This window comes from Psammomys obesus, unplaced genomic scaffold (assembly GCF_907164565.1).
Source record: "Psammomys obesus unplaced genomic scaffold, mPsaObe1.curated_primary_1811, whole genome shotgun sequence".
Lineage (NCBI taxonomy): Eukaryota > Metazoa > Chordata > Mammalia > Rodentia > Muridae > Psammomys > Psammomys obesus.
In genome coordinates this window covers 42,662,194-42,685,134 of record NW_026585504.1, presented here as the reverse complement: position 1 = coordinate 42,685,134, position 22,941 = coordinate 42,662,194, and the positions used below count along the sequence as shown (strand labels likewise).

Genomic DNA, 22,941 nt, shown 5'->3' with positions numbered 1-22,941 from the left:
TCACGATCCTATCTTGCCAAGTAACCTCAGTCCCTCCTCTATCAACTCCAGTATCCTTATCTAAGAGGTTTGAAGAGCCAGAGCTGCCTTCAAAGACCAGAGCTATCACCAAGCATGGTGATACACAACTTCAATCCCAAAACTTGAGAGGCAGCAGGCAACCTGGTCTAAATAACGAACTCTACCAGCTAGGGCTTGGCTACATGAGGAAACCCTGAACCATCCCCCACCCCCAAAAAGCTTATCTTTTAAAAATATGGGCGTTGAGGATAATATGTACATGTGTCTGATGAATATGCCTGTGCTCTATTCCTCTGTTTGGGGGGGGGAGGGTTGTTTTGTTTTTCAGATGGGGTTTCTCTATGTAGCCTTGGCTGTCCAGGATTTCCCTTGTAGACCAGGCTGGCCTCAATTCACAGAGATCCGCCTGCCTCTGAGTTCTGGGATTAGAGGCATGTACCACCATGCCCAACCTCACTCACTGTCTTACTCCTTTCAGACAGGATCTCTTACTGACTCTAGAGGTGGGTTGGTAGCCAACAAGGCCCAGTGATCTTCTTGTCTGCACTCCGAAGAGCATGGCAGTTCCTGGCACACGTGACAATGCTCCATGTTTTATACAGGTAGGTAGGAATTTGAATTCAAGTCCTCATGCTTGTGCAGGGAGAACTCTTCCTCGGTGACCTTTGAGCCAGTTCAAAACTGCACTGCTTTGGAACTGAGAATGTAAACCGGGGGATAGTGCTCATTCCCCGTCCTGGGTTCCATCTCCTCCACAGAGAAGGCGGGGGAGAGGGGACACCAATTCCCAGGAATAGTCAATATCAAAATGAAACTGCTAAATGTCATTTTTTGGAGATATTCCTTCACAAAACCTTTTACATTTCTTGTTTTGTAATAAATATAAAACAAGAATATGAAGACAGTACTCTTGAGTTTCTACAGAACTACAGAGGAAGGAAATAACTAAATACAAGGCAAGTTGAGAGCAGCTAATGAAACACAAGGGAGGATTGAGCAAGAAATAAATTTACCCAAGATACTTTTTGCTGATTCAAAGCACAGCTTGCAACTTCTATAGTTGAAACTAAAGTAATATATATAGATATATATTTACCAAATTAAACTAAAGAGAAGTGCAGCTCAAATGTTTCTATATAAATTTTAGTATAAGAGTACTTCAAGACCAGGCCACCCCTGTAACATGGAAGGCAGAGGCAAACAGATCTCAGTGAGTCTGAAGCCATCCTAGCCTACAGAGTGAATTCCTGGGGATAGGAGGGGGAGGGACTTCAAATATGAAGCAGTTCTTTTTCTTTAAACTTAAAGACTGCTACACATGAATTTCCTACGGGGACAGGGTGAAGACAGCCCATACATACTGTTCCCTAATGGTAATTCCATCTGGTAAAGCATTACATGAAAAGTGATTATTTTCTTGATGTTTACCAAATTCTTCCAGACACTGTCCAATGGAAGCCCTTCAAAAAAAAATTGTACTATGAAACGGTCTGACCCCCTTTCTACAGATGCTCTTCACTGAAGATGGAAGGAGGAAGAAAGGGGGCAAATTCAGACACTGGCAGGCTTCATCTCACACCCACCCCAGTGAAGAATTATCCGCCGGGAGAAACACCACACGCCAGGCCTCCCTGAGACCTGCACAAACCCTACCCTAGAGACTGTAAGTGACTCTTGCTGACAGTCGGGGCACCCCACCAACTCAGGCTCCCTTCTGCTGCCCAGGTGGGTATGCTTCCTCTCAGACAACCCTGCGAGTGTGCATGCAAAGTTTCCCCTTGAAGCCAGGTTCCATGCCAAGCCAATGCTTCATTTGTGTTTCACTGTCTGCTTGGAGATGGTGTCTATAAAGCAAGTGAGACTTTAATTAGCAAAAAAAGCAAGACAAGGGCATCTTCCAGGCCACTTCCCGCTGCAGGGTTCAAGACCACTGCCAGCTAGCTCCCAGAAGGCTGTGAGGCAGAACTCGCTTGCTCAGCTCCCGCAGCACCAGCTGGGTGATTCCACTCTTTCACTTCTCTCCCCTCACTTCCCTATCTTCGAAATGGGAATGTCCCCAAGCTGCCTTGCATCACATCCCCCGCCAAGGAAATACCACAGAAAGGAAAGATCCAACATTCGGGTCGCAACATTATCGAAAAAGAACTGAAGCACGAATAAAAAAAAAAAAAAAAAGATTCGGAGGGACGCAGGTTAGCTAGTGCCCACAAAGCAGGAATACACACCCAGGAGAGCCGGCACCATCTGGGGCGTGATGATGAGAACAGGGCCGGCAGCCTCAGGGGACACCTTTGAGCGGCCACCTTGGCAGGGCTGGGAACTTTCCCCACACACAGCGCCCTCCGTCCTGAGGTCCCCCGCCCGACTGCCCAGCGCCAGGCCCTGTGCCCGAGCACCGGGGTACCGCACTGCCTTTCCGCCCAAGCCCCCGAGCCCTCTAGGCCAGGTCGGAGGCCGGCCTGGCTGCCGGCCCTGCTCCGCGTCCACAGCCCTCCCCAAACACGCCCCCTCCGGCCGCAGCGGGCGCGCGAACTGGGCCCGCGCCGGCCAGATGGGACCAGCTCCGGGGAAGGCCGGGCCACCGCCGCCTGCAGCCGAGTCGGCGGGCACCGCGGGGACACCCAGGGGGCCCCGGGATCCTGCCCTTCCCCTGGCACCCGGCAGCCAGGCAAGGGGCTCGGTGGCGGGAGCGGGAGGCGGGCCAACGTCCCCGCCGGCCCCCTCCAGGAGGAAGGCTCCCGGGACCGCGATCCCCCAGCCTCACGCCGGGCAATCCTCGAGCTGGTAACACACGGGCAGGTGCAGGCGATGCCAGCTCGGCCCGCGCCCTGCCCCCCTCGCGCACGCCCAGGCCCGCTCGAAGGCTTACCTGGCCCAGGCGTAGCAACAGGAGCAGCGGCAGCAGCGCCCGGCGGAGCCCAGGCGAGCGCGGTGGCGTCCGCGTCTCCCGCGCCGCGGGCTTCATGCCCTGCGCGCCCTGGAACGTGCCCGGGACGCGCCCCGCCGTGTGCCCGAAGCCTGGCGCCCTCGTCTCCGCCTCCAGCCGCCGCCTCCGCCTCCTTCTCCGCCAGCCGGTCCGCCTAGTCCCCGCTCCGCCCGCCCCGGGCTTCCCCGGGGACATGGCAGCAGCGGCGGCGGCGGCGGCGGCCACACGGCGAAGCCTAGCGCGCCTGGCGCGGAGCGGCCGCGGCCCCGGACGCGCAGGGGCTTCGCGGGGCGGAGCGAGCAGCGCCCACCCCCCGCGCGCGGCGCCCGGCTCCCGGCTCCCGCGGCCCGGGCTGCTCCCTCTGCCTCCTCCGCGCGTCATGCGGCTCCGGCTGCAGGGAGCCGCGCCGAGCGCTCGGCTCCCTCTCCTCCCCTCCCCCTCTGAATATTCATCGCTTCCTCCCGCCCGGGCGGGCCGAGCGACTCCCGTGCTCGGCTGCCCCTCGCCGCCCTCTCGCCGCGGCCCCCGCCCCCCGGCGAGCCAGTGGGCGGTGGCGGGCCCCGGTGCAAGCACTAGCGTCTCGCCTCCCGCGGCCGGAGGAAGCGCCCCCTCCCTGCCCGCCCAGCCCTCCCACATTCCTAGGACTCGGGACCCGGGACGCTGCTCCAACGGTCCAGAACTACAAGCCTGTGCCGGTGGGTCAGTACGGACTCCCCAGCCTGGGACTCCCTCCCTCCCTGTCCTCGGGTGGAGTGTGCCTCTTGTCCAGGTCACAGCCATGCTTTCTTCTAGACCGCAGTCCGGTGAAGTCTGGCCCGTGGGTGGGCTTTCGGGGAGGGAGTAGGCGAACCCCCAAAACTATTGGAAGCACACCACGTATTCTGTTGTATTCTGTTCTCTCCTCCCAGACACTGGGCCAGGAAGTCAGGGAGCCGGCACCGAAGCTGGTCCAGCGATTAGAGCCCCAGCTGTGGCACATGGCAAGTCCAGCTGTGCTGTATACTATCTATGTAATCCTACCTAGTTGTGTGACCTGGTGAGAGATGCTTCACCTCTCTGGACGGCCCCTTGCTCTTGTTTAACATGAAGATACTACTGGCGATATGGCTGGCGATTAAATGAGATCATGGGTAAAGTCCCAAAGAGGGTGGGACAGGGAGTGAGCCCATCTGGCAGCTGTCATCGCAAGGCCTGATATGAAAGGAGTTACAGATTACCAGATTACTACTGTGCCCAAGAGGAAACTGAGGAGCCCAGGCCACCACACCAAGAAGTAACGAGAGACAATACCAAACCAAGGCATGCTAGGGAGGGAGAAATTGATTCAGACCAAGGGGAGAAGTGACACTTGAGCTGGGCTTTGAAGGGTGGTTGAGTTTCACCAGGCAGATAAAGGGGAGCAGTGTGGCAGGAAGTGGGAGCAAGTCGGCAAGAAACCGAAGGCAGGTTCTTCAACCTTGGCCTTCTAAGAATCAGGACTAGGAAGCTCAGTGTTGTGTTTGGGGAGACTTGAGCAGCCAAGATAATGAAATGAGACTAGTCTGGACACAGAACTGGCATGCAGACCACCGAGTGTCCAATCTGCCTCCAGGCATCCCTTGGGTCTCAGGATCCCCTGCAAGATGGGAACGAAGCTTCACGGAGAGACAGGTGTGAAAGGAAAAGGATGCACCTGTCTTCTTGTTCTTTGCCTTTGATTAAACACTCTCTGATTATCACATCCCCGGGAGGAATTATGTCTTTTAAAAGCACTTATGTCAGTAGGGTGTGGTGGTACACACCTTTTCTTATTTTTTTTTTAACTTAATTTTATGTGCATTAGTGTGAGGGTGTCAGCTCCCTTGGAGCTGGAGTTATAGACAGTTGTGAGCTGCCATGTCGGTGCTGGGAATTGAACCTGTAAAACTCTAGAAGAGTAGCCAGTGCTCTTAACCACTGAGCCACCTCTCCAGCCCAGTGGTGCACACCTTTAATCCCAACACTTCGGAGGCAGAGGCAGGTGGATCTAAGTTCTAGGCCAGCCTTGTCTACATAGTGAGTTTCAGAACAGCCAGGATTACATAATAAAGGGACCCTATCTCAAAAAACAAACAAAAAAGGCCTTGATGTTCATGCTACCCAGAGGAAAGGAAATTATAGCATCTGTTCCTGATATTCACAGACCTTATACCTCCATCCGGGTTGCCACAGATTCACATCTTGGATCTGCAAACAGCTGGGTGAAATCCTGCACAAACTTTATTTCCTCCTAGGTAAAATGTATGCCCCCCCCTTAAGAGAGAGTCACCTCTTAAGAATTAACAGCGTTTTCAGAGAAGAGGTTGATATGCGCATAATAAACGGACCCAGATGGACTGATGCTCTGTTGAGAGATGAGCCCTGAACAGTAATAGTTGTAAACTCCCGGGGGCAGGATCTCCTCATCTCCTCATCCCCTCATCTCCTCATCCCCTCATCTCCTCTGTGTACTCTGTGGCATCTTGTTCAGGGCTCTGTCCAGAGTAGGAGCTGGAGCTTTTTGCATGTGTGTGCTTACCTGATGGGAACCTGGATTCTCCTCAGTGATAGACTGGGAAAGAACCCTAGCCCTAGGCAAAAGGATTTCACACGACTGGACTCTTGCACAGCTAGCACGTCCCAGCTTCTGTGGTATAGGCACCTCTTTGATGAACCATAGCTTACCAGGCTTAACTCTGTTTAATCACGGCTTTGTATTTGTGGAGGTGTTTTGTTCTGTAAAAAGGTCTCGTAGCCCAGGCTGACCTCAAGCTCCATATATACCAGAGGATGATCTTGAATGTCTGATCCTCTTCCCTCTGTCTTTTGGGGACACCACCACCATGCTGAGGAGTGAGCCCACAGCTTCATGCATGCTAGGCAAGCACCTTACCAATTGAGCTAATTCCCCTCTGTCTATTTGATTGCCTTCTTCTTGGCGTCTAAGTAAGCCACTCAAAGACAGGGTCTGTATGTTGTCACTGTAGCCACAGCATATAGCAGTCATTCCAGTTACACTTATTTAACTAAACTAAGTACATGCCTTTGAATAGCAAAATAAGATGCTAATTACATACCTATACAACACACACACACACACACACCAGATCCTATTAGCTTTTGAGGGATAAATCTATCAAAGTACAATATACTTGTATATATTCCTTGAGAATATACAGTGTAATAATATTTGACCTTTTTAAAATTATTTCACCTTCACACAAAGGCGAGAACATAGGGGCAGGCACACAAAAACACCAAAACAAGAAGGCTACATTACAAAGTTGCCTGGTAGGAGTCATTGGGGATCCTGGGGCAGGGGGAGGCTGAGTCTTTCCTTAAACTCTAAAGGTTGACACTAGGAATCTGTATTTTCAACCAGCCCTTTGGGGCGATCTATACTGCCAAATGTACTTAGAAAATTCTATTAAGTCACCTGTATCATGTCTCTGATAATAATTATATAGAAAGAGATGTGTGGATGGATAATAGATAAATAGGTAGATAGAGGCTCAGTTACTTATGCAAGGTCACACAGCTGCATATGATAAAACCAGGAACTGAAACCATTTCGCTCTTGGCACTCTGCCATCATACCTCACCTCTTGATGTTTGTAGATAAGAGCTGACGCCAAGTGCTCTTGTGTATTGGCTGTAATTGTTGCTTTTATTGTTGTGTTCTCAAGCCTCAGTTTCCCACCAATTTTAGAATGTTAAGAGACAGAACTTGTGACTTTCCACTTCAAACACCACCACCACCACCCCCCCCACACACACAGAGTCTACATGCTAGCAGGAGGCAGGCCTGCTGGGCACCAGCCACAAACCAGGTCACCAGCCCCATAGGGAGTTTCTTCAGCCTGGCAACTCTCTGTGTACTTTAAAAGCCACCATGAGCAAACCATTCTCCAAGGCCCTCCTAAGCGGAATGGAATGTTTCTTGAGAGTCTGATTAGCTAATGCTGCAGGCATGGCTGCGCTGAGACCTTCCTGCCCCGCTAACTTGAATGGAATCAGAATGGAAAGGAAGACTTTCAGAAAAATCTTTATTTAAAAAAAAAAAAAAATAGAAGGAGAAGAAAAATAAAGTAGCACTTTATCTTCATAATAGTAACAGGATGTTTCCTGTGGACCAATAGTTGGGCTGTGGTTAGAACACCATGTTTGTCCACCAGACCTCAATTCCTCCCTCAATAAAGCCTGAATCACCTGCCCAGGTTCACAGCCTGGGAGTGCCGTGGTGGCCTCTTTGTTTTTTACTTGAAGCGCTTGCATCCTTAAGCATTTCCCTAATTCTTCACAACTCCTACCCTGAGTGTGTGTGTGTGTGTGTGTGTGTGTGTGTGTGTGTGTGTGTGTATTATAAAAAAACAAAGCTTGACTTCCACAAAGACAGTTGTGTGTGACACATTTTTCAGTGCGGCCACCTGAACAAGTGGGAGAGACAGTTGTTGCTTTCAAGGATCTCCAGGATTCCCTAGCCTGATAAGCCCCACTAGCTTCTATATCCCCAGCCTACCTCCAAAGCTAGTAGGACCCACCTTAAACCTCCCAGGGACCCCAGGGTCTTCATGTCCTGGCAGACCAAGATTCATAGTCTTAGAATACCTAGAGAGAGGGGAAATAGCAAGGAAACTCAGGGCCTAAAGGACAAGGAGCTTTGTCCAAGGCTTGTGTGGTGGGGTAAGTAATAGCCCCATAGGCTCATAGATTTGAATGCTTGGTCACTAGAGAGTGGCACTATTTCAAAAGGATTAGGAGGAGTGGCCTTGCTGGAGGAAGTGCCGCTGGGGGTGGGCTTTGAGATTTCAAAAGCCCATGCCAATCCCTGAGTCTCTTTTGCTTCCTGCTGCCTTCAGACTGGGATGTGGGTAGAACGCTCAGCTGCTAAGTCTGCCGGCCCACTGCCCTGCTCTCTGCCATGAAGATAATGGACTAAACCTCTAAAACGGTAAGCAAGCCCCAGTTAAATGCCTTTCTTTATAAGGGTTGCTATGATGTCTCTTAACAACAACAACAACAAAAACACTTGACCAAGACACCTTGAGAACAACTGCATAATGCCCAGAAGTAGAGGCAGGAGATAGAACGCAGAGGACCTACTGCAGGAATATCCCCACACACAGAGGAGGAGCTGGGAGGCGTAAAGGCTAGAAGAGGGTTCAGGCCCAGAGGCCTCCCACTCCCTCTTTTACAAACTGAAAATAAAATCTAATCACATCGGGCTAGCTTTGCGGAATAGTTGAAGTCAGTGTTAAAAAATAAACTGCAATAATTGCCAATAGAGAAGAAAGTACCCTTCAATCGAAAGAAAGAGAGAGAGAGAGAGATAGAATACAGCTTAATTATATGTATAGTTATATAATTAGATAGATGCATGGGCTTAGCCTTCAGGAATCAAATGTAGTAGGTACAGGCATGGATTCTTGCAATAGAGTCAGCTGCTTAGTTCAAATCCTGCCATGTTGTAGCTGTGTGATCCCAGACAAGTTCCATGGGTTCTCTATGCTCCGAAACCCTTATCAGTGAGGATGCTGATGTTGATAATCTCTCTGTCTCTCTCTCTCTGGGAATTGCATTAAAATAGCTAAAACACGTATAATGTTTCCTGGAATAAAGTACCACAGACACATTTGCAATTATTAAAATCTCTTTGGAAGATCTAGAGCAGATATGATAAGAATGTGTTTGGACCAGGTGGACCAAGTTCAAATCCTACATATTGGCCACAGATGGCACCCACCTGAAAGCACTTGTGAGGCAGAGACAGGTGGCTCCTTGGGAATTCTAAGCCAGGCATGTCTACAAAGTGAGTTCCAGAACAGCCGGTTACAGAGCGAAAGCCTGTGGGGGAGGTGGGGTGTAAGTGGGTCAGGATGGGTCAGGTCATGCCACCACAACCTCCCAAGTCTCAATTACTTTAGACAATTAGCATAATGTCTTGTCTTCACTTACACGTCCGCCTCAGGTCAGCTGAGGGCAGCACTCCATGCTATCCTCCCCCAGCTCAGGACCCATCTGCTCGGGTAGACACTATCTGGAATATTGCCAATTACTCCAGGAAAAGGGACAGTTTAGAGGGTCTTATGGTTTGGCTGTTATATGTCCTTTGAAGGCTAAAGGGTTGCACCCATCCTATTTTGCCCTTAAGAGATGGTAGGGCTTTTACAAGATGGTGCCTAATGAAAGTAAGAACACCGGGACATGCCATCAGAAGGGACACTGAGATCCTTGATGCTGTGAGATGAGCAAGTTTCCTTCACTTCATGCTCCAGTTGTGTTGCACGGCCCCACCACAAACCCAAAGCCAAGAGGCCAAGTGACCATAGACTGGAGCCTCTGAAACTGGGAGCCGAAATATGCCTGTCCTCCCTGCAGGCTGATTGTCCCAGGTATTTGCCATGACCACAGAAAGCAGACTAACCAAACTCAGACAAACCAAGCCAGCAATGAAGCACCGGAAGTGACATACAGTTTACTCACAAGAACCAGTGCTGGGAGCACAGTCCTTTCCACCAGAGGCAGAGGCAGAAATGTCCCGAGAACGATAACAGAGCCTCTACAACCTGCCTACTAAAAACTATGGGCTCCTGACCAACGGCTTGGACACACTCTGGAAAGTTGTCCAAAAGGCAGAACTTCTGGCCTGGTCAGAAGCCCTGTAAGTCCAAATCTACATTTCAATGGGCTGCACAGAAGGTTTCTATGACCCTGCAAGTCTGAGAAGGACTGGCCAAGTCCACTGGGTGGCAGGACATCAGCATACCAAGGATGCATCTCCCAGCTCTTGTCACTGCCTTCAGTTAACAAGCCCATTTCTGGACACTCACCACAACAACTCTGAGCTCAAGGGCTGGGGGTTCAGCAGTCCGCACTGAGCCGCACACAGGTGAGACAGTTAACTTCCCTGCTCACATTCTGAGAAATACCTACTCTTATTTTTTTCCTCTGGTTTTAGGAGTTGGGTGGGCGGGGCGGCCATCTTGTTTTGTTTTGAGACAGGGTTGCTGATCTCAGGCTGACCTAGAACTCGAGGTTGAGGTTGAGGTTGAGGTTGGCCTCAAACTCACGGCAATTGTCCTGCAACAGCCTCTTGAGTTGTGGGATTACAAGCAGGAGCCACGTGGCCACCTTGAAGGTTTTTATGTTCGTGTACATGGATGTACGTACATCTACAAGTATGTGTGCGCGTGCGCATGTATGCATATACCCGTGCAGACGAAAGGACAGCCTCAGTCTTCCTAGGGAGCCATCTCTCTCTCTCTCTTTTTTGAGACAGAGTCTCAGTGGCTTGGGGCTCACCAAGTAGGCTAGGCGGGCTGGCCAGTGAGCCCAGGGAGCTGCTTGTCTCCCCCTCAGATGTGGATTCCAAATGTGTGACGCCGTAAAGTACTTTTTACGCGGATGCATGCTTGCGTAGAGGACACCGTGCTGTTTGAGCTATTTCCACACCCCTGTTTGTCTGTTGCTTGTTTGTGGAGTTGGGTTTTCACATTTGCTTGTGTATTGTGCGTGTATTTGGGGAGCAGGGGCTCCCCAAGCCCCGGTACATGTGTAGAGGGCAAAGGACAATTTGTAGGAAGCAGTCCTCTCTTTCTACCATGTAAGTCCCTAGGACTGAACTCAGACCATCAGGCTGGGTGGTAAGCATCTTTATCTGCTGACCCATCTTACTGGCCTCCTGGGCTGTCAGCTGAGCTAGTGAGCCTTTTGGGTTTTTTCCATCCAGGCCTGAGCTGAGAAGGAAGGTCAGCTGAGTGCTTTCTCTGCCTCTCTGAGCTAGCAGGTTTTCACCTCAACATCTGGCTCCTGAGTCTTCATTGGTAAAATAGAACGGTTGGAATTTTCACTTTTTAAAACAACAAACAGATCCACCTCTAGTCTAAGCAATGAAGGGACAGAGTTATGTTATATAAAAATCGCCATCAAAGGTCACCTCTACAAGGAAAGGTGCACAGCCAGAGGTAACTCTGAACCAGACAGATGTCCCAAACATTATTCTAGTGTGGTCATACAGAGCATGCAGAAACCAAGTTCTTCTCTGGCCCCTGGACTCTCAGAATAGGGTTCTCAGATCCCTGTTTCCACCATTCAAATCCATGGCTGTTCGATGCACACAAATCCTCAGGAGTCAAATAACATCCCTGCTGCTTGGAAAGGCTTAGGCCCAGGGCTGAGGTTCACTGCCAGAGGTGGCTAGCTTCCTGTGTGTAGATCAAAGGAGACCCCCCCTGTTGGTTCTTAGGGGGTATTAATGAGGAAGAGGGAGGCGAAGGAAGTAAAAAAAAACCTGCCTTCAGCCTCAGGGCCTGCCAGCGTCTTGCTCTCTGGTTGTCTGTGCCTTCTACTGGAGGGTAGTGTATGGTGGCCAGCTCTGCAGGGAGCCCTGCATGAGGCCAGAGCTGGTGAGAGACTATCTACAGGGACAGTCAAAATCAAAGAACCTGCTCAATGCCAAGCAGGAAGCCAGGGTCAGTGAGCCAGAGCCAGGCAACACAAAGGGACTAGACAGGAAGGCCAAGGCTGATACCAGAAGGCAGGGGTGTGCCCAAGAGAGGAGCTCAGAAGGGAGACAGTGAACAGGGAATTGGATGCCCAATACATGGCACACGAGTGCTGCACAGGCATCCGGACCTGGCTCCAAGGACAACGGTGGCCACAGGAGGCGCAGGAGACTCACGCTCTGTAGGTGGGGTCTAGGCTGTCTGGAGGCAGTCACTATATGTATCAAAAGCCACCGAGGAAGTCAAGCATGATGCCACACACCTGGGAGGCATTACCTGAGCCTCAAGTTCAAAACCAGCCTTGGCAAAATGGCAAGAAAGACACCCATCTTTTTTTTTTTTCTTCTTTATTCTCTTTTCATAGAATACATCCTAACCACAGCCTTCCTTCCCTCCTCTCCTCCCAGTCCGCACCCCTCTTCTCCTCTCCCCCAGATCCACTCCTCCTCTGTTTGCCTTCAGAAAAGAGCAGGCCTCCCAGGGATAGCAACCAAACACAGCATCACAAGAGTCAATAAGGCTAAGCATAAACCCTCATATCAAGGCTGGACAAGGCAACCCAATAGGAAGAGAAGGATCCCACAAAGAAGCAAAAGAGTCAAGGACAACTGTTAGGCGTGTTCCACTCCCACTGTTAGGAGTCTCACAAAAACCCCGAGCTAAACAACCAAAGCAAGTATGCAGAGGGCCTCGTGCAGACCCGCGCAGGCTCCGTGATGGCTGCTTCAGTCTCTGTGAGCCCTGCTTTGTTGATCTTGTGGGCTGTTTTCTCCTAGAGACACTCACCTTGTTGTTGTTTTCATCACAGTTTCTCTGTGTAGCTGTGGCTATCCTAAAACTTGCTTGGTAGACCAGGCTGGCTTCAAACTCAAGGATCCACCTGCTTCTGCCTCCCAAGTGCTGGGACTAAAGAATTGCACTACCATGCCAACAACAGTCATATTATTAAAAAAAAAAAAAAAGAAGAAGACATTGGTGGTGGTGGTGATCGCCTCTATCCTCCCAGGATCCACTATTGTTCCTCCAGTCTCTAGGAAAGAACTTAACAGGCAGGAGGAACTCAACTTCTAAAAAGACAAAATAAAATTGCTGAATGAATGATAAGTAAACACACAGATTTGTGCAGGGACTGCTTCTGACATGAACTGATTGGCCTGCTCTTTGATCACCTCCCCCTGAGGAGGAACAGCCTTACCAGGCCACAGAGGAAGACACTGCAGCCACTCCTGATGAGACCTGATAGACTAGAATCAGAAGGAAGGAAAAGAAACCCTCCCCTACCAGTGGACTTAGGGAGGGGCATGCATGGAGAAGGGGGAGGAAAGGAGGGATTGGGAGGGAAGGAGGCAGGGTGCTATGGGGGGGATACAAAGTGAATAAAGTGTAATTAATAAAAAATTTTTTAAAAACACACAGATATGTGTGCAGATATTTGGCATAGTAATGAATTAGGAACAACCTAAGGGACCACCAATACAGGGCTCATTAAGAAAATTGTGGCATAGCCCTGCAAGAGAATATGTATTTACACATGTTTATATATATTTCAAATGATATCATCAATTAATACCTCGTTTCAGGAAAATATTCTCAGGACTTTGTTGGGTGACAAAATAAGAGAAAAAATAATTACTTCCCTTCGTTTTTGAGATGAGGTCTCACTCTGTAGCCTAAGCTTGCCTGACAAGGTTCCCCAGGTTGACTTCAGGAGTACTGGCAATTCTCCAGCCTCAGCCTCCAGATTACAGTGTGGGCTACAATGCCTGGCAAAAAAAAAAAAATATTTTACATTTTATATTTAAAAAGTGAACATATGCTCATAAAAATGTTAATAATGCATCAAAATAATAGCAAAGAAGGGGGATTTTTTTAGGCTGTCTTAATACTTTTTATTTAGTTTATTTCCATGTTCTAATTTTCTACAATAGTAATGTGTTATTTGTATAATTAAAAACTGAACAAAAAGTTATGTAGCAGAGTGATGAAGCATTCCCTAGCATGCACAGAGCCCTGAGTTGAATGAATCTTCACCACAGGAAAAAAAAACAAAATATTGTACTAAGAGGAGAAAATTAAATGTGAAGGGTGTCTGTTGTTCAGGTGTGTGTGATTGTGTGTGAGTGTAGGTAGGAAGGGGTGTGAGTCTGTGTAAGCATGTGTATGAGTTGTGTGTGTGTGTGTGAGAGAGAGAGAGAGAGTGTGAGTATGTGCATTCAGATATGTGTGTCCACAGTAGAGGGCCAACACAAAACAAACTTCACGACATCTTTGAAGGTGCTTAGTCTCATAATTTTAAGTAAAAGTGTTTTTTTTATTTAACCTAATAGATCCTTTGCCTGTATATTACAGCTTCCAGTTTTGTGGTTTTTAGGGGATTTCTATGAGTGTGAATGTGTGTCTCTAGTTGATATGTGTTTCTGTCTGCTGTCTTTGGCTCTTTTTTGGTTGGTTGGTTGGTTGGTTTGTCCTATTCTGATTTGTTTATTTTATTTGTTTATTTAAGCTGATTTTGTCTTATTTTTATTATTATTATTCCTTAGGTGCCTGTTTGTCTTCTAACAAGAGACGGAAAGGATGTGGTTCTAGCCTTCCAGCCAGCAGAGAAGGACCTTCATCACCTCCTCCTCTCCCCAGTCTCATCCTCAGCTCTGCAGAGCACCTGCTGACATCTCCCCTTCCTCTCTGCCCCATCACCATGGAGCACACAGCTCTTCCTCTCCAAATTGCCTTCCCCAAACTCATTGCTTTATGCCAGCAAGAACTCCAACATGTAATCCCTGGGAAAGAAAGAAAACAATTAAAGACTTTCTAGAATTCAGTGAAAATGAAGGCACAACAAACCCAAACTTATAGGACACAAATGAAAGTAGTGCTAAGAGGAGAGTTCATAGAGCTAAGTGCCTTCAGAATGAAAGTGGAGAGAGCTCATACTAGCAACTTAACAGCTCACCTGAAAGCTCTGAAAAAAGAGAAGCAAACACACCCAAGAGGAGTACACAGCAGGAAATAATGAAACTCGGGGCTGAAATCAATAACCTAGAAACAAAGAGAACAATACAGAGAATCAACAAAACCAAGAGCTGTATTTTTTTTTATTTTTTTTTAGAAAATCAACAAGATAGACAGACCCTTAGCAAACAAACTAAGAGGCAGAGGGAGAGTACCCAAATCTATAAAATCAGATATGAAAAGGGAGGTATAACAGGAGACACTGAGGAAATCCAAAGAATCAATATATTGTGGTTCAAAACCTGTACACCACAAATTAGAAAATCTAAACAAAATGGATGACTTTCTTGATAGATATCACTGACCACAGTTAAATCAAGATCAGGATAACAAGTTAAATAGAACTATAATCCCTAAGGAAATAGAAGCTGTCATCAAAAACCTCCCAACCAAAAAGAGCCCTGGACCAGATGGTTTCAGCACAGAATTCTACCAGACTTTCAAAGAAGAACTAACACCAACCCCCCCCAAACTACTCCACAAAATAGAAACAGAAGGAACATTGCCAAACTCATAAGGCCACAATCACCCTGATACCTAAACCACAAAAAACACCCAACAAAGAAAAAGAATTTCAGATCAATCTCCCTTATGAACATTGATGCAAAAATACTCAATAAAATATTTGCAAACCAAATCCAGGAACACATCAAAAATATCATCCACCATGATCAAGTAGGCTTCAACACAGGAATGCTGGGATGGTTCAACATATAAAAATCTATCAACCATATAAACAAATCATGAGGAAAAAAACCTCATGATTATCTCATTAGATGCTGAAAAGGCCTTTGACAAAATCCAACACCCCTTCATGTTTAAAGTCTTGGAGAGATCAGGGATACAAGGCACATACCTAAACACAATAAAGGCAATATACAGCAAGCCAATAGCCAACATTAAGTTAAATGGAGAGAAACTTAAAGCATTTCCTCTAAAATCAGGGACAAGACAAAGCTGCCCACTCTCACCATAGCTCTTTAATATAGTACTTGAAGTTCTAGCTGGAACAATAAGACAAGTAAAGGAGATCAAGGAATGCAAATTGGAAGGGAAGAAGTCAAAGTATTACTATTCATAGATGATATGATAGTATAACTGAGTGACCCCCAAGATTCTACCAGAGAACTCCTACAGCTGATAAACACCTTCAGCAAAGTGTCTGGATACAAAATTAACTCAAAAGAGTCAGTAGCCCTCCTTTATACAAGCGACAAAAGGGCTGAGAAAGAAATTAGGGAAACAACACCCTTCACAATAGCCACAAATAATATAAGATATCTTGGTGTAACTCTAACCAAGCAAGTGAAAGACCTGTATGACAAGAACTACAAGTCTTTGAAGAAAGAAACTGAAGAAGAATTTTAGAAGGTGGAAAGATCTCCCATGCTTGTAAATCAGTAGGATCAACATAGTAAAAATGGCCATCCTGCCAAAAGCCATAGGCAGATTCAGTGTAATTCCCATCAAAATTCCAACACAATTCTTTACATACCTGGAAAGAGCAACCATTAACTTCATATAAAAAAAATAAAAAAATAAAAGACCCAGGATAGCCAAAACAATTCTGTATAATAAAAGAATTTCTGGTGGTATCAACATCCCTGATTTCAGGATATACTACAGAGCGATAGTCATAAAAACTGCATGGTCCTAGCATAGAAACAGACAGGTTGATGAATGAAAAAGAACTGAAGACCCAGAAATAAACTCACACTCCTATGGGCACTAGATATTCAACAAAGAAGCCAAAACCATACAATAGAAAAAAGAAACCATCTTCAACAAATGGTGCTGATCTAACTGGATATCTGCATGTATAAAAATACAAATACACCCATATTAATCACCCTGCACAAAGCAGAACACCAACATTACAGGCTCTGAGATCAATAATTACTAATTGGGATTTCATGAAACTGAAAAGCTTCTGTAAGTCAAAGGACACTGTCAACACTACAAAATGGCAACCTACAGATTGGGAAAAGATCTTCGCCAACCCTATATCAGACAGAGGGCTAATATCCAAAATATACAAAGAACTTAAGAAATTAAACATCGCCCATGGCAGTTCAATATCCAAGTGGGTTCCATTGTAATAGGAACAGGGACTGCCTCTGACATGAACTGATTGGTCTGCTCTTTAATTACCTTCCCCTGAGGGGGAAGCAGCATTACCAGGCCACAGAAGGAGACACTGCAGCCACTCCTGATGAGACCTAATTGACTAGGATCAGAAGGAAAAAAAAGACCTCCCCTATCAGTGGACTTGGGGAGGGGCATGCAGAGGGTGGAGGAAGGGAGGGATTGGGATGGGAGAATGGAGGGAACCAGAGGGGGGATACATAGTGAATAAAGTATAATTAATAAAGAATTGAAAAAAAAAGTTCCTATGCTCACACCTCATCGTCTGTATTCCTGAGTCAGCCTATTTGAAGTATTGTTTGGAATAAATTGCTATTGATAACTAAAAAAAAAAAAATGAAAAGAAATTAAACATCAATAAATCAAATGATCCAATTAATAAATAGACTGCTAAACAGAGAATTCACAACAGGAATCTCAAAGGACTGAGAAGCACTTTAAAAAAGCTCAGTGTCTTTAGTCATCGGAGAAATGCAAATCAAAATGACTCTAAGATTCCATCTTACACCAGTCAAACAACACATGCTGTGTAACAACACATGCTGGTGTGGATGTGGAGAAAGAGGAACACTCCTCCATTGCTGGTAGGGGTGAAAACTTTTACAACCTCTCTGAAAATCAGTCTGGTGCTTTCTCAGAAAGTTGGGGATAGCTCTACCTTAAAACCCAGCTACACCACTTCTGGGTATATATCCAAAAGATGCTCCACCATACAACAAGGACATTTGCTCAACAATGTTCACAGCAGCTTTATTTGTATTAGCCAGAAACTAGAAACAACCTAGATGACCCTCAACTGAAGAATGGATACAGAAATTGTGGTACATTTACACAATGGAATACCACTCAGCTTTGAAAAACAAAGAAATCATGAAATTTGCAGGCAAATGGATGGAACTAGAAAAGATCATCCTGAGTGAGGTATCCCAGACCCAGAAAGGTACACGTGATATGTACTTACTTCTAAGTGGACATTAGACTTTAGTACAGGATAACCATACTACATTCCACAGACCCAAAGAAGCTAAACAAAGAGGGCCCAAGGGAAGATTCTGTAATGTCACTCAGAAAGGGAAATAGAATAGACAGCAGAAGTGGATGAAGAGAGGGAACTGGGCAGGAGAGGGGAGAATGGGAGTGGGAGGTGAGAGGGCTGGGAACAAGAAGAGAAACTAAGGGGGCCATCTCTTTGTCAAGCTGGAACCCTCTGACAGGGTAGGCTCCTGGGAGGACATGGGTGTGACTCTAGCTGAGACTCCTAACAGGTGAGAGAGAGAGGAAGACTAAAGTGACCACCTCCTAGCCAGACAGGACTAGTGGAAGAAGGGGAACAAAAACCCACCAAAAAAACCTTTGATCCAAAAATTACCCTGCCTACAAGAAGTGCAGGAATAAAGAGGGAACAAAGATTGAGGGAATATAACTAATGATTGGCCTAACCTGAGACCCACCCCACATTAGAGAGCCTGCCCTGACACTATTAATAAAGCTCTGCTAAACTTGCAGACAGGAGCCTAACTTGACTGTCCTCTGGGAGGCTGGGAGGCTCCAGCCAGCATTAAGACAGATGCTGGGACTTGCAGCCAAGCATAGGGCAGAGCTCCGGGTCTTGTGGAAGTGTTGGGCAAAGATGTAAGGGCCTGGAGGGGACAGGAAACTCACAAGAAGACCAACAGAGACTACTAACTCAGACCCACAGGGGCTTACAGAGACTGAGGCATCAACTAAGGCGCTTGCATGGTCTGGATCTAGGTCCCCTGCCCATATGTGGCTGATGGACATCTTAGTCTTCATGTGGATCACCTGCCAAGTGGAGGTGGGGAGCTGTTTCTAACATAGACTCTATGACCTGCTTTTGGATCCCTTTCTTCTGGCAGGGCTGCCTCGTTGGCTTCAGTGGATGAGGATTTGCTCAGTCCTGATGTGACTTAATTGCTGGGGAGGGTTGATAAGGGGAGAAGGGGCTCCCCTTTTCTGGGGGGAATGGGAGAGGGTAAGGGAAGAAAGGGGAGCAGGGACTGGGAGGAGAGGCAGGCACTCTTGGGATGTAAAGTAAATAAACTGAAATAAAATAAAAAAAAAATTTTTAAACGTTGGCATGGCATCTTTAATCTGAGAACCTGGAAGGCAGAAGCAGGAGAATTTCTGAGTTTGAGACCATCCTGATTTATAGAGCAAGTTCCAGGACACCCAGGGCTATGCAGAGAAACCCTGTCTCAAAAAAAAAAAAAAAAGAGAGAGTGAGAAAGAAAGACAGACAGACACAGATTAACAGAATGTATATGAAAACAGGATCCATCCTTCTGCTGCATTTAAGAAATACACCTCAACACCAAGGATAGATATTAACTCAGGGTAAAAGGATGGGAAAGATATTCTAAACAAATGGACCTAAGAAGCAAGCTGGTGTAGCCGATTTAATATCAGACAAAATAGACTTCAAACCAGAACTAATCGGAACACATAGGGAAGGACACTACATATTCATCAAAGGAAAAATCCACCAAAAATAGAATTTGCAATTCTTAACATTTATGCACCAAGCACAAGGGTGCTCAAGTTATAAAATAAACAGTATTACATAGAATCCCACTACACTCTCACTAACAGACAGATCCTCCAGACCAAAGCTAAACAAAGAAATGCTGGAGATAACTGAGAGCATAAGCAAATGAACTTAACAGATACCTACAGGACATTCCACCCAAACACAAAAGAATCTACCTTCTCAGCACCTCATGGAAAGACTTCTAAAATTGACCATATACTCAGACACAATGCAAGTCTCAACAGGTATAACAAAACTGAAATAACACCCTTCATTCTATCTGACCATTATGGATTAAAACTGGATATCAACAACAACAGAAACAACAAAAAGCCTACAACTCATGGAAATGGAACAACTCATTACTGGATGAAAAATGGATCAAAAAAGGAATTACTTTCTAGAATTGAAAGAAAATTAATGTACAAAATACATAAACTTGGGATATAATGAAAGCAGTTTTACAGTTCTAAGTGCCTTCATTAAAAAGCTGGAGAGGTATGTGTAGCTAGTAACTCACCAACACACCTGAAAGAAGACGCCCAACAAGAGACGATTTCAAGAAATCATCAAATCAGTATTGAAATTGATAAAACAGAAACAACAATTAAAAAAAAAACGAGAGATTCAACAAAACAAAGAGTTGGCTCTTTGAGAAAATCAGTAGAATTGACAAACCTCTTTATCCAAATTAACTAAATAAATAATCTCAGAAACACACACACACATACACACACACACACCACAGAACAACAAAATAACAGAAATAAACATTGTTCATTTATGTCTCTCAACATCAATGGTCTCAATTCCCCCAATAAAAAGGCACAGACTAAAAATGCTGGCATACGTAAGCAGTGGAGCAGAAGGAGAAGATCCAAATTAGCAAAATTTGAGATGAAAAGGGGACCAAGGAAATTCAGAGAATCATAAGGACATACTTTAAACACCTATACTTCCATCAAATTGGAAGTTTTAAAAGAAATGGATACTTTTCCTGACACATATCATTTACCAAATGTTGAATCAAGATCAGATAAGCAATTTAAATAGAACCAGATATGTGGAACCTTTTAGAAGAAAGTGAGGAATAGCCTTGAACTCACTGGCACAGGAAGACTTTCTAAACACTGTTGGCGCAGGCACTAAGATCAACAATTAATAAATGGAACCTCATGAACCTGAAAATCTTCTGTATGGAAAAGGACACTGACATTCAGACAAAGCGGCAGCCTACACAGTGAGAAAAGATATTTACCAACTTCATATCTGATAGAGAACTAATATACAAAATATACAAAGACTCAAAAAAAAAACAACAATATATCAAGAAAACAAATACCCAATTTAAAAACAGGTACAAATCTAAACAGCATTCTCAAATCCAAACAGAGAAATCTCAAATGGCTCATAAACTTAAAAGAAATGTGCAACATCCCTACCTATCAGGGAAATGCAAGTCAAAATGACTCTGAGATACCACCTTAGACCTGTCAGGATGGTTAAGATCAATAAAACAAATGACAGCTAATGCTTGTGAGGATGTGGAGTAAGGAGACCACTCATCCATTGTTGGTAGGAGTGAAAAATTGTACAGCCACTATGGAAATTGGGTGAAAAAAAGAAATGGGGATATAACGCCCCTAGGCATGGTGCAGGAGAAGGTTCATCGGAGATAAAGAGGGAATATAGGCAGAAGCTTCTGGAAGAGTCCAGGGTGAACATGGACACAAACTGAACCAAGCCATGTGGGCAGAGCCAGGGGGATGGAAGGGAGAGGAGAGGGCCAGAAGCCAAGAGGCCAGAAGATTGGGAACCAAGAGCAGCGGCCAAAAGGCAAAGAGACCAGTGTAGCCAAAATATCTGGGTTATACAGAAATCAGAGAAGCTGAGGGAAGGGAAGCCCAGGCATGGACTTGAGAGTTCAGGGTAGTGGGTGGAGTATGGCAGTCAGGATGTCTCCATGACAGGTACTGGCAACGCTGAGAGTCTGTCATACAGCATCCGCCTTGTTATATTACTGGCACCTCAGTCTGGGGGTTCCTGCAGACCTAACAGGAATCAGTGTAGGCCGGCCTGACTTCTCCAAGTTCAATAAGGTGGGTAGGTGTTGTGTTCAGCAAAAGGACTTGCTGCCAGTTTGCCGAGAGCAACCTATAGTCTTGGCAAGAGCCCAGACTGTTTGGGGGTTCCAACAACTCGATTATATGTAACACAGCCCCAGTACTGGAAGCTTCATTTGGTAACAAGAGATATCCAGCTGGGCTCTGTCACCCCATTACTTAGAAATTTCACTTAGACAGCCTGCGTATATGCATATATTTTAGCAAGTTTCTACTTTATTAGGTTTCCATAATACCTCTCAAATGCCCCTTAATTTTAGCCATCTTTCTGTGTCCCCTCACTCATCCCCCATCTCCTTCCCCTCACTACTTGATTCTCCCATTCAAGCCTACCCCTCATCTGTCCATAACTCTTCCACTGCCCTTTCCTAGGGAGATCTTACTCTAGTCCTTTATACTTAGCCTCTGGGATTATGCAGACTATACCTTGATTATCACCAATAATAACCAAATATCTGCCATATTTGTCTTACTGGGTCTGTGTTAACCTCACTCAGGAAGACTTTTTTCTAGTTCTATCCATTTACCTGCAAAGTTTGGTTTAATTTTTTAACCGCTGAATAATATTCCAGCGTGTAAATACACCACATTTTTTTTATCAGTTCATCTGTTGAAGGTCACTTTCACTTTCAAGTGTCATTTTAGTGTCTTTCTCTGTCTCCATCTCTGTCTTCAGCTGTAACTCTATTTTCAAAATGACTGTTAACCAATTGTCATGTACCCAGAAAAAGACACATCCTAGCCAGACCCTAAGAAATGGCATTTATGAACTGCAAATGCTCTAGCCTGATCCTATCCATGGTAATTGGTGAAATCACTGGCCTTGGACAAAGAGAAATGAGAAGTTGGTATGGTAGCTGACACCTGCAATCTCAGTAGTAGCAGGAGGATCATTGCAAATTAGAAGCCAGCCTGGTCTACAAAGCAAGCTCCAGACTTGACTAACCAGGACTACATGGTGAGACCCTGTTTCAAAGAAAAGGGAGAGGGAGGAGAGATAGAAAGTTTCGTATGACGTATCCCATACATCAGGCATGGTGGCTTCTCTTTCTGTGCCTTCTTGTATAGTTCAGAGGAACAAACACAGGTCATGGGAAGTGTCTGCAAATGAGAGCTCAACTCTGGCTTTATGTCTGTGGAGCTACATGACTTTAGCCAAGCTTTTCACCTCTTTACCTCAGTTCTTTATCTTTAAAAAAATATGAGAACCATATCCACTATGGTATTTGAAGGTGACAAGAATTAACTTATTCACCATGCCCGTTACAGTACTTAGTTGTCATATATGGGGCCAGTAAGATGGCTCAGCCCATAAAGGTGCTTGCTGCCAAACCTGGTGACCTGAGTTCAATCCTTAGAATCCATATGGGCTAAGGAGTGAGTTTACCTCCTTAAGTTGTCCTCTGACCTCCACATCCATGCAGTCTCTCTCTCTCTCTGTCTCTCTCTTTCACACACATACACACACACATACAAAATGTAAACAAACAAATAAAAACAGAAACAAAAACAAACCAGTCTCCTATAAAACCTGGAATAGAAATCATTGCCTGCTACAAAGCTCATCCTTTTGCTTCTGACAACTGTACAAGACTACACATTATATGGACTCAACAGGTTATATTTGAGCGTATATATGTGTATGCAAATATATAATGGATACAGTAA

The 22,941-nt window shown here is 45.8% G+C and overlaps 1 protein-coding gene and 1 long non-coding RNA gene across 2 annotated transcripts in view; one reads left to right on the top strand and one right to left on the bottom strand.

Moving 5' to 3' along the window:
* Window positions 1-3,609, bottom strand: part of Ptprj (protein tyrosine phosphatase receptor type J) — a 146,678-nt gene extending 143,069 nt beyond the window's left edge. The window contains exon 1 of the mRNA XM_055601201.1: window positions 2,891-3,609. Within this exon, the coding sequence (XP_055457176.1) occupies window positions 2,891-3,583 (693 nt within the window). The 5' untranslated portion in view covers window positions 3,584-3,609. The remainder of the gene's footprint in view (window positions 1-2,890) is intronic.
* On the top strand, window positions 3,579-4,667 carry LOC129672016 (uncharacterized). The gene is made up of 2 exons (XR_008719452.1): window positions 3,579-3,646; window positions 3,856-4,667. It is a non-coding gene; the product is annotated as an uncharacterized LOC129672016 (long non-coding RNA).
* The last annotated feature ends 18,274 nt before the right edge of the window (window positions 4,668-22,941 follow it).